The sequence below is a fragment of the Sinocyclocheilus rhinocerous genome, unplaced genomic scaffold (assembly GCF_001515625.1).
Source record: "Sinocyclocheilus rhinocerous isolate Xijiao unplaced genomic scaffold, SAMN03320098_v1.1 scaffold1160, whole genome shotgun sequence".
NCBI lineage: Eukaryota > Metazoa > Chordata > Actinopteri > Cypriniformes > Cyprinidae > Sinocyclocheilus > Sinocyclocheilus rhinocerous.
This window is the reverse complement of record NW_015635060.1, coordinates 825,356-836,936: the sequence shown is the minus strand read 5'-3', so window position 1 is coordinate 836,936 and position 11,581 is coordinate 825,356. Positions and strand designations below refer to the sequence as shown.

At 36.7% G+C, this 11,581-nt stretch overlaps 1 protein-coding gene across 2 annotated transcripts in view; it reads left to right on the top strand.

The window, feature by feature from the left end:
• LOC107746573 (CD82 antigen-like) overlaps window positions 1–11,581 on the top strand; it is a 41,602-nt gene that overhangs the window by 19,995 nt on the left and 10,026 nt on the right. For both annotated transcript variants that reach the window (XM_016560835.1, XM_016560834.1), the window contains exons 3-4: window positions 3,970–4,042; window positions 10,495–10,619. In XM_016560835.1, the coding sequence (XP_016416321.1) occupies window positions 3,970–4,042; window positions 10,495–10,619 (198 nt within the window). The remainder of the gene's footprint in view (window positions 1–3,969; window positions 4,043–10,494; window positions 10,620–11,581) is intronic.

Genomic DNA, 11,581 nt, shown 5'->3' with positions numbered 1-11,581 from the left:
TTTCGTAACTTGGCAATGTTTCTAAGATGGAAGAATGCTGTTTTTGTAACATGGGAAATATGATTTTCAAAAGACAAGTTGTTGTCTAATGTAACACCCAAATTTTTGACTGTAAGTCAAGGCAAGGCAAGTTTATTTACATAGCACATTTCATACACGTCAATGGTAATTCAAAGTGCTTTACATAAAAGAAATGAAAAAAATAAATAAATAAATAATCACAACAATAAAACAAGGAATTTAAAACTTTGAAAATGATTTTAAAATTGATTTAAGAGGTTTAAAATGAATTTAAAACAGTTAAGAATAGAAAATGATTATACATAAAATATAGTGCAATCAGTTCGGACATTGCACAGTGCTCATTCAGTAAATGCACAGCTAAACAGATGAGTTTTGAGTCTGCATTTAAATGTGACTAATGTTTTAGCACATCTGATTGATTTCTTCTGGAAGCTGATTCCAACTGCGGCCGGCATAATAACTAAAAGCGGACTCCTGGGCCTGAAACCTGACTGAAATTCTTCGTAGAGATAAATTTTTTGCAGGAAGGAGCACAATTGAGCAGACACAACATTTTCGAAAATTTTAGACATAAACAGAAGATATGAAATGGGTCTGTAATTTGCCAGTTCACTAGGATCTAGTTGTGGTTTCTTAATAAGAGGCTTAATAACCGCCAGCTTGAATGGTTTTGGGACGTGACCTAAACATAACGACGAGTTTGCTCGGCCCTGGCAGCTTTTAGAGCCTGTCTATAGCTGGACATACTGTTTTTCCACGCAATTCTAAAAACTTCCAAGTTAGTTTTTCTTCATTTGCGCTCAAGACTACGAGTTTCTTTCTTGAGAGAATGGGTATTACTGTTGTAGCATTGCGCAGTACATTTTTCTCTAATCTTTTTCAATTTGATGGGGGCAACAGCTTCTAATATATTAGAGAAGATAGTGTCCATGTTGCTAGTCATTTTGTCTAGTTCATGTGTATTTATGTGTACACAGACCAGTTGAGATAAATCAGGCAGGTTATTTCTGAATCTATCTTTAGTGGTTGGAACAATAGTTCTTCCTGGACGATAACGCGGAGCCATATAGTTAATATCAGTAATATGCAGCATGCACGATACAAGGAAATGGTCATTAACATCATCACTTTGAGGTACGATATCTATATTAGTAAGATCAATTCCATGCGATATAATTAAATCTATAGTTTATTAGGTCAGTAAACGCAAGTCCTAATGCATAATTTGTATTATCAACGTGAATGTTAATATCGCCGACAATTAGCTTTATCAACAATAACCAATAGGTCTGAGAGGAAATCTGCATAGTGCATATGGCCCTGGTGGTCTATACACAGTAGCCAAAGCAAGAGATACGATAGATTTCTTTTGCATATCTGACAGTGTAACATTAAGCAGAAGTATTTCGAATGAGTTAAACCTGTATCCTGTTTTCTAGAGCAAGAGATACGATAGATTTCTTTTGCATATCTGACAGTGTAACATTAAGCATAAGTATTTCGAATGAGTTAAACCTGTATTCTGTCTTCTGAGTAACATTGAGAATATCACTATATATTGTTGCAACACCGCCGCCACGACCAGTCTGACGGGGCTCATGCTTATAACAGTAGCTTGGTGGAGTAGACTCATTTAGACCAATATAATCATTTGGTTTTAGCCAGGTTTCAGTCAAGCAGAGTACATCAAAACTATTATCTGTGATCATTTCATTTACAATAACTGCTTTGGGTGCGAATGATCTATGTTTAGGAACCCAAACTTTAGAAATGGTTTTTGTTCATTTATTTAGCATTTTTCTGGTTTAATCATGATCACATTTTTTCTACATCCTGCATTAAATTTATATTTTGACCTCACTATTTGCAAGTACTTCTATCATTTAAGAGAGTAGAACAAAAGCCATCATAGCAGTTATTTGAGAATTGGCTTACTAGTCATATGGAGCGCAGCGTCCTGGAGATGTTGTCCGACAGGAGTTCCGCTCCGACTCTGCTGGGGTGCAGGCCATCAGCGCGAAAAACCTAGGACGCTCCCAGAAAAGATTCCAATTATTAACAAAGAGCAGTTTCTGTTCTTTACACCATGACAATAACCATTCATTTAAAGCAAAAAGTCTACTGAAACTTTTGTGTCCTCGTCGATATGTGGGAAGTGGTCCTGACATGATGACCGTCGTCGCAGGCGATGTGCTGCGCACCGTCTCGATCAGGCTCCTGAAGTCCCTCTTCAGTGTCTCCGTCTGCCGTAGCTTGGTGTCGTTAACCCCTGCGTGCAGCACGACCGTGCCGATGCTCTCGTTGCCATTCAGGATCGCGGGTATCTGCGCAGAAACATCGAGAATACTTACCCCGGACTTATGAGCGTCAGCCCGGGATGTTTCCAGCGCGGCTCTCCGCTCTCTCAGCTGGGCCTCCTTCTCCACCAGGTTGCGGATCTGCTTCTCCACGGTCTCCAGCTCGAGCTGCACCGAATGCAGCTTGAACATGTCCTCACCTGCACTCAAAGGTAGACACACATCCGCCATTAAAGCAAGTAACAGTGAGTAAAACAATGGTAATGTGTGTGAATAGAGTATTAGCAATGTAAGCGAGATTAGCGGCAACCTAGTCTTGCTTAGCCAGACCTTCAGACTGACGGCTGTTCAGCCAACGGTCTGTGGGCGTGACGTCTGAGACTGAGACTAGCGGCAACCACGCTGGCAATGCTAACGGGCTATAAGCTAATAGCGGACTCGGGAAATCAAAATAAAACTAGTGATAACAAGGCGCTCTGATTGTTTTTGTTGTAGAATACGATAGGGATACACACGTTATAGAAACGGAAATTATGGTTTATAAAATTGATTTTAGGATAAAAAATAGATGATAAAGAATTAACTTGATGGAGCTCAAACTCAAAATGCGGCAGCAACAAACAGGAAGTGACTACATTACTGGAATTAAATAGACAGCCTTTAAAGAAACCAGTAAAAGGCTGTTTTACTGTAAAAAAAAAAATCTGTTTTTATTTACAATTATTTCTTTAAGACATCTTTCTAATAATATAACTGTATTTATGCATAAGTAACAAGTGGCTCAACAGTGAGTATGAGCTAGCTAAGCTTTTAGAACCAAAGGTTAAGTATCCACTTAATAATTCACTTTTTGAGTTTTTTATTTTATTCCCCTTTTGCCACATTTCCCATTTGGGCATGGCGTATGTGGACATGTAAATACAAATACAAATTATTACAATTCATTATTGAATATATTTATTAGTAGAGTATATTGACGACATTTAGTATAGTATATTAACGTTTTATTTTACTTTTTTAAAACCATTTTGTCATGCCATTGTACATGTATTTGCATTATTATTAGGCAAAAACCGAAATACCCAGCAGTGTGGTGTAGGTGTATGTGGGAAATCCCTGTTAGGAAATTGTTCACACTTAGTAAGGAAGCAGGCTTGCTCTCTGTTGCAATTCTTTAGAAACCTTCAACTTGACCTGTTGTGTCTCAAGGGTCAAAGGCTAATGAAAAGCATGTGTGTGACTCTCTCTGGTTTTTCCTTCTGAAGACCCTTTAATTGTACAGAAGCCTGCTGCTTTACTACTTTCCTCTCCATAGTGGTATAGAGGACAAGCCACAGATGCCAGACTGATACAGGGGAACTGCCCCCTGACAAGAGGAAATTAAACTTCTCTGATCCAGTTCATTTAGAGGACACCTCGGACCCATTAGTTTTGAACTTTGGGTCTGGAGTGCATGAGAACTCAGTTCAGTGGATAGTTCCTTTCTCTCTTTAGCAACTATCTAGAGTATGTTAATGGCAGCAGCACAGTGCTCTTATCCACAGTCCAGTCACAGTTTAAACTAAGATCAGCTCTGAGGAACCAAATGGGTCAAGAAGGTGACAAGCACACTTTATGTTTGTTCATGCCTGTTTCTTTTGCCCTGTAGATTTTTGGAGCTGTAATCATGGGCTTTGGACTATGGGTCATCCTGGATAACCAGAGTTTCATCACGGTTTTGCGTAAGTACAAAAACACCAACCTAATTTCCTGTTCTGATGTATGTAATGGTGTCCCTGAGAGTATGTCTTATTAAAACAGGTTACCATCTCCAGGCTGCCATTGGTCAGAAATGCAAAGATTTATGATGGCAGTAGGGGTGTGCGATATATATCGTCTGCGATAATATCGTAATTGTCGTTTTAACGATGTGCGATTTGACATTATCGAGTATTTTGCAAAAACCATTCAAAACGGTAAAAATGCCCATAAAATGTAAAAATCTGTTTAAACTTATTGGAAAAGATTAATTTCTATCAGTATGAACTGACCACCACACAGAATATGAAGAATATTAAAAACATTATGAGTCAGCTGTCTTCGGCAGTCCTTAAGGTACCAGCACAACAACACACTCAGCAAAATATCGTCTAATTATCGTCATCGATAAAATCCCAGAAAATATCGAGATATTATTTTTTTGTCAATATCGCACACCCCTAGATGGCAGCACAAATGATTTCATGCTGGACAATCATAAGTTCATACATCGCAATTATTTTTCTCATAGTTGTATCATTACTTCAGGTCTGTTTCCATTCTGTTCACATAGTACAGGTTAACCTGAATTCGCTCAATTTAATTTAATTAAATTTTTTATTTTTTATTTTTTATTTAATTTAATTTAATTTAATTTTTAATTTAATATTTAATTTATATTTTATCATACATTTTTATATATATGTATATGTATGTAAGTGATGGCAAGGTAAACTTTAAGGGTATGGGCCGTGGCTTAAAGACATTTATCTATTTGGTATATAATATGTGTTTATATATATATATATATATATATGTGTATGTGTGTGTGTGTGTGTGTGTGTGTGTATACTGAAAACTCAGATTTACCATCACTCCAAGGAATAAATTACATTAGTTTAAATTGTAATAATATTTCAGAATATTACTGTTCTTACTATATGTTTGATCAAATAAATTGGTTACACTTTACTTGAAGGGGTGTGCATAAGACTGACATGACACCTTCATAATCATGACATGACACCTACATAATCATGACATGACACATGTCATGAATATGAAGGTTTTTTATGCATGTTTATGACAACTGTCATTAAGTGTCATTCGCTCAGTTATGTAATTTTTAATGCAAATATGACATTGTTTGAGATGTCTTTGTTATGAGCTATGGTTAGGGGTAAGGGTAGGGGTAGGGTTAGGTTAGGGTTAGGTCAAATAATGTCATATTTGCATTAAAAATGACATAACTGAGCGAATGACACTTAATGACAGTTGTCATAAACATGCATAAAACCTCCTGTGTCATGATTATGAAGGTGTCATGTCAGTCTTATGCACACCCCTTCAAGTAAAGTGTTACCAATAAATGCAGCCTTGGTGAGCATAAGATACTTCTTTCAAAAACATTTAAAATTCTTAGTAACTCCAAACTTATTCTGGTTTGGCAGACAGTTAACCGTTATCAGTGAGTCAGACAAAAGTACATATACTACAGACCAGAATAAGTTAACCGTTATCAGTGAGGCAGAGCAATATGTCGCTGATTACACAATTTTCCAGCCTCTTGAGTTCATACTGGTGTTTATTTGATATACATGGGAATGCACCGTGAAAGCAGCTGCTATTCGTGCGTTTGGCGTGGGGAGTTTTCATTTTTTTGCCATTAACCAAGTTTTCCACAAACCCCCTCCTATGCTGCACTCTGTGTTTATACATGCACACATGCGCTCGCACAGATGTTAAGTAAACCATCTGAAGCTCATCGGAGAGGGTTTAAACGGAGAGCGAAAGCAAAATAAGGGAAGAGAGAAATGTTAAATGAATGAGATACAAAAGCCAAACAGAGATTAACTGTATGATTTATGGAGAATCAAACTCGTACCCATACTGCCTCTGTCTGGACAGCCAAAGCCACGGAGACAGGAAAGTGGAACAGGAAAATGAGGGTGGAAAACCAGCGTAAATCCTCTTGATTTATTATTTAAGGCTTCCAAACTGTTCATCACAGATTTGGCACTGAACTAAACTTTAGGCTATTTTAAAGGGATAGTTGAACCACAAATGAAAATTCTCATAATTTACTCACCCTCAAACCAGTGTGACTTTCTGTTTTGGAATGTAATTAAAGGATAATTACTTACTTATTTGGCAAAGAGCTGAGTAATATAAGCAGGAAAATGTTGTTGTGAGATGAGTAAATAATTAGACAAATGATATTGATTTGAGTTTAAATATTTTATTTGCTCATTAAACGTGAAACTTCCATGAAGAAATACAGTTCCTAGCAAGCAGCTTTGAGTCTAGATGAACAAACAAGTTCAAACAAGATAATTTCAATAATTGCAATTTCAAGTTTTCCTTTGTCTTTGGAGTGTTACAAGCTGTAAGTGAATTGATAAGATCCCTAAAGTTGCAAAGACTAAAGTCTCAACACTGTTCCAGAACAGTTCAAACCAAATATTTGTGTGTGTGTGCAACGCATTTTAAGGCGGACTGTTTCCTGGGATAGTAGCTTTCAATGCCGGCTGTTCTGACTCACAGTCTGTAAGTATGTTTTCATATTTAAAGAATTTGCCACTGATGATTCAAACGCGAGTTTTGAGCAGTGTAGAGTAGCGCTTGTTGTTTGTCATTTCGCTGATCACAAATGCAGACATGGTTTTATGGTTATGCGGCGCGAAGCAAAGCAACGCGTAAAAAGACAGTATAAGTCATTATAATCAGTAATTATGTCCCCACTGGATGCAACAAATGCCTCGTTTGTAATGGGTTTTATTGGTTTTGTCTCGTCGCGCCAGGACAAAGCATCACAGTAGGGTAAGGGGCGTAACATATTCGTCACACGCTTGAGGATTTCGGCCAATCACAACGCACTGGATAGCTGGCCAATCAGAGCACACCTCGCTTTTCAGAACGATGAGCTTTGTAAAAATCTACGCGTTTCAGAAAGGCGGGGCATAGAGGAGAAACAATAATGTATAGTATGTGGAAAATAATGTTTTTTGAACCTTAAACCGCATAAACACATTTCATTACACCAAATACACAAAATAATGTTCTTTTTAGCAACGTCATATGAGCCCTTTAAATATTTTCATAAGACCAAGCTACCAAACCAATTCCCTCAGTCAAGATGGAAGTTTAGAGAAGTCTATATATAGCACATGCTCGGTTAAATTACTGCAAGCGAATATTTATGTGAAGTTCACCAGCTCTAAAATTGTTTGCCAAGCTAGTCACACCGCCATTCTTTCCTCTCCCATCTCACCTCATATTTTACATCTGTCCCCTGTTTATCTATTCCAGCGTCTCCAGATATCGCAGCGCTGGAGTCTCTGTTATCGTGACCATTTTAGAAACATTGTTTTTTTTTTTTTTCAGATTCAGCTGTTCCTCTGGAGATAGCAGGGAATATCTTAGGATATCCTCATACTTGGAGACCCTCAACTTTGCCCTTGCCTTTTTGATAGCACAAGGTCCAGTAGTCCCGTGTTTTACTCTAAGGGTTCTGTCATGGTCGCTCCCACGCTGCGCTGCACAAGGAGTTTGTTTGTTGACTTTGTTAGTCTGTGGTTTAGGGCCCTATTGAGCTCGAAAATAACGGGAAGGTGTGTTCTCTGATCTCAGCTGTATTTTCTTCCCTTCCTCCCAGGTTGTTTTTAATAGACTTCCACACAACTGCATGGCTATAAAAGGGCGTCTTAGGAGTTTTCTCATTATCCAGATTGTTGTGATCTCATCCCTATTCTTTACGTAAAGGTTTTATTTCCTTTTCAAATGGCACATTCATTTGTGCAGTAGAGTTATACAACTTAACACCCAGAACATGTTACAGCATGAGTCAGTGTTTGGTTGTTTGGAGACTGGTATGTCCAACTATGTGCAGGGTTCCAAAGTTAAATCTAAATGCAAGAAATAAACAAGTACTTGCGCTTTAATATTGATGACAAATAAAATATCTAATTCTTTGGTGTATTTACCTTTCATAGCGTATAAATGGTGCTTGAAAGGTCAAAGCAAATGGTTTCGGCTGATGGCATAAAATCGTATCCCTTCCAAGGTTATTTTTCCAGTAGAAACCACTGCCGGGGCTGTTGGGACTGCATTTTTGCAGATGTAGAGGAGTGTTTGCAACAGTACCTTGAGAACGTCGTGGCAACTCCTGTATGAGCAAACACACGGTGAGGTTGTGGAAATTTTAAATGTACCAGATGTTATGCTTTAGGCAGGAAGCATATGTTTTGAAATGTGACGCAGAATTCTTGCTTGAGTTGAGAGGTAATCTACCGACCATTTATTATTCTCAGTTTATAAAACAAAATAGTTATCTATCACAACCGTGATGTCACAGTTTTGCTTTTAAGGTCGTACCAGGGCAAAATAACCTCATAGTTTTGGGAACTGGTGTTTGTTTTAGATGAATTTATGTACTGACGGACTGAATATTGGAAGAAAGGCTGTGAATATTTTACTGTTAGATCTGTCAATCAATAAAATTATATGCTGATTAATTCATGAAAAAAAAAGAATGAAGAAAAGTAAGTCTTGTTCCTTTTTTGTGATTCTTTTTTCAGGATAGTTAATGAAAGACATTAATTCAAAATAGAAATCCTTTTAACAATATACACAACCATTTAAAAGTCTGGGGTCAGTAGCCAAGGTTTTTTGTTTTTTTTTGTTTTAAAGAAATTAATACTTTTATTCAGCAAGGATATGTTAAATTGATTAAAAAAAAGTGATAGTAAAGACTTGTACTGTTACTTTATTTTGAATATAATGAATATCTCTCTCTATATATAGAATATATTCTATTTGCTGTTGAAATATATTCATTTACACAGTGCCTGTCATAACTTGATTCATAAAATATTTATTTAAACATGTTCAATAATTAAGACATCACTAACAGGTAAAGTAAAATATAATCAGTATGTAGTCTAATATTTCATGAAATGCTCTTTTCTAAACTAACGAGCTGTGGTCACTGATGACCTGCCTGAGGTTACACCCCTATTAAGAAGCAAAACAGTTTCCAACATTGATAATAAGCATATTAAAATGATTTCACAAGGATCATGTAACATTGAAGGCTGTAGTAAAAGCTGATGAAAATGAATCGTTTCCAGGTTAGAATAAAATAGAAAACCATTATTTTAAAAATATTTCACAATATTACAGTTTTTACTTTATTTTGATCAAATACAGCTTTAATGAGCATAAGAGACTTTAAAAACATTAACAATCATTCTGATCTTACTTTTGAACAGTTCTATCTATCTATCTATCTATCTATATACACACACACACAACATTTAAAATATATATATAATAAATTGCACTAAATCAGTATGTTCAATTGACAGCTCTACTTCCTACACACATGCTAGAGATATGTTTTTGTGGTTTCTTTGAGGATCACATGGTTATAGAGGACTTGATGGTTCTTCAGAGCCACACGCCACATCTCTTTGTCCTCTTTATCTATTAAAGAATCTTGAAAAACAACTATAAGCAGCCAAACTCATTTCTGCTGTGAATTGCAAGAGGCTATGCACTCATTGTCTGTTTTGTGCAGACTATACTTTTCGATCTCTTGACTGTTAGTTTCAGATCTTTAATTACTCAAATGCTACTGGTTTGTATGAAGCTAAGGATAGCAAGAACAACTTGTTAACCACGTAAGCTGCACAGATCAGCACCAACTGCTGTACCACTGTAATAAGGGACTTCGACATTAGAATGCATGATGACAAAAGTTTCCAAATGACTAATCTTAAAACCACATTTATATACTGAGCAACTACAGAAGCCTAGAAGGCTTGTTGTGTTTTGCCATACTGATAGAAGTGATAAAAGTTGGTTTGCCTTTTTACTTGGTCTTACTCAAATAGTGAAATGAATATTAATCTGTCTGAAAGCTTTGCAAATACCATTATTAGACACATAAAATTCAGTTGGCATAAATCTAGGTTACACTGTTTAAAAATATTGATAAGGTATTTTGATAAGAGAAGTGTTATGACATGGTAATTATTTTCACTTACTACACCAACACCTTTTTTTAGACAGTGTTTTCATGTCAAAGTGACATCTTCCTCTGCACACATCGGAAATTGAGCTGCAAAGCCTGAAGCAAGACTGTAGCTGCAGAAGAGAAAGAAATGAGCGCTGAAAATCTGCCATGTACACTCCCCTTTCCTCACAACCTCGGTTTCATTTTCAGCATCTCCTAAACTTAAAATTAGGGCTGTTTTGCTAGTGTGGTTTTAATTGTGTTTGTAGTGTTAGATCAAATAATAATCACTAAAGAGAAGTGATCTTGATTCATTTTCAGCATCTAAACATCTGAAGGTTTTTTTTAATGTACTTTTTCTATTAAGTTGGCATTGTCAGAGAGTGTGACTATTGTTTTCTGTCTTTGTTGTTCATGCAGATGAGTCCTCCACAACGCTGAAAGTTGGCACCTACATCTTGATCGGGATTGGATCTCTGTCAATGCTTATGGGCTTCCTGGGCTGCATCGGTGCTATTTATGAGGTCCGCTGCCTGCTTGGACTGGTAAGTGATTTATGGAGTATTTTATTATTATTTTTTTTTATATAACGCATATTTATTTATATACATAATATTGTGACTGACTACATCAAAGCCAGCATGTTTTGGTCTCTTGGCTATTATAAGTATTTTATTTTATTTTATTTTTTGTAAGGTGCATATTTATACATAATATTACTGCTGACTATATTAAAGTTTGTTTTTGGTATGTATATATATATATATATATATACAGTGGGTACGGAAAGTATTCAGACCCCCTTAAATTTTTCACTCTTTGTTATATTGCAGCCATTTGCTAAAATCATTCATTCGAATGCAAAAACGTTGCATTCAAATTTTAGGTAGGCGTTAAGGAGGCAGCCTTATCAGTGGCGCACAAGATGCGATGACGATGTAAGGGTCATTGCATTATAATGTTTTTGTTAACCCAGCGGTTCTCAAACCTGTCCTGGAGTACCCCCTGCCCTGCACATTTTGTATGTCTCCCTTATCTATCACACCTGATTCAATTCATCAGCTCATTAGTGGAGACTGCAAGACCTGAAGTGGGTGTGTCAGATATAGGGAGACATACAAAATGTGCAGTGCTGGGGGTACTTCATGGAGAGGTTTGAGAACCCCTGTGTTAACCTATCCAGTTGAAGCCACTAGATGCGGCGCTGCTGCATTGTTCATTAAAAATATTGCGGAAAAAGAGAACATCAATGCGGAGAAGAGCTTGTTTAAATCAAAACTGAAACGAAGCCGTTCACACAGAACACATATTTCGCGCATTTTCTAGAGGGACATCTATCACCGTTGCACTCGCATCTCGCACAAAGGAGCCGCATGTTTAGAAAGCTATGTAAAATTAATGCAAGTGTAACTTTGAAAAAGAACATATATCGAGACTTTATGGCGGGTTTTTTTCCCCATCCCACTGCATCTCATGTTTTTAAATGAAAAATGTACTCTGTGTGATT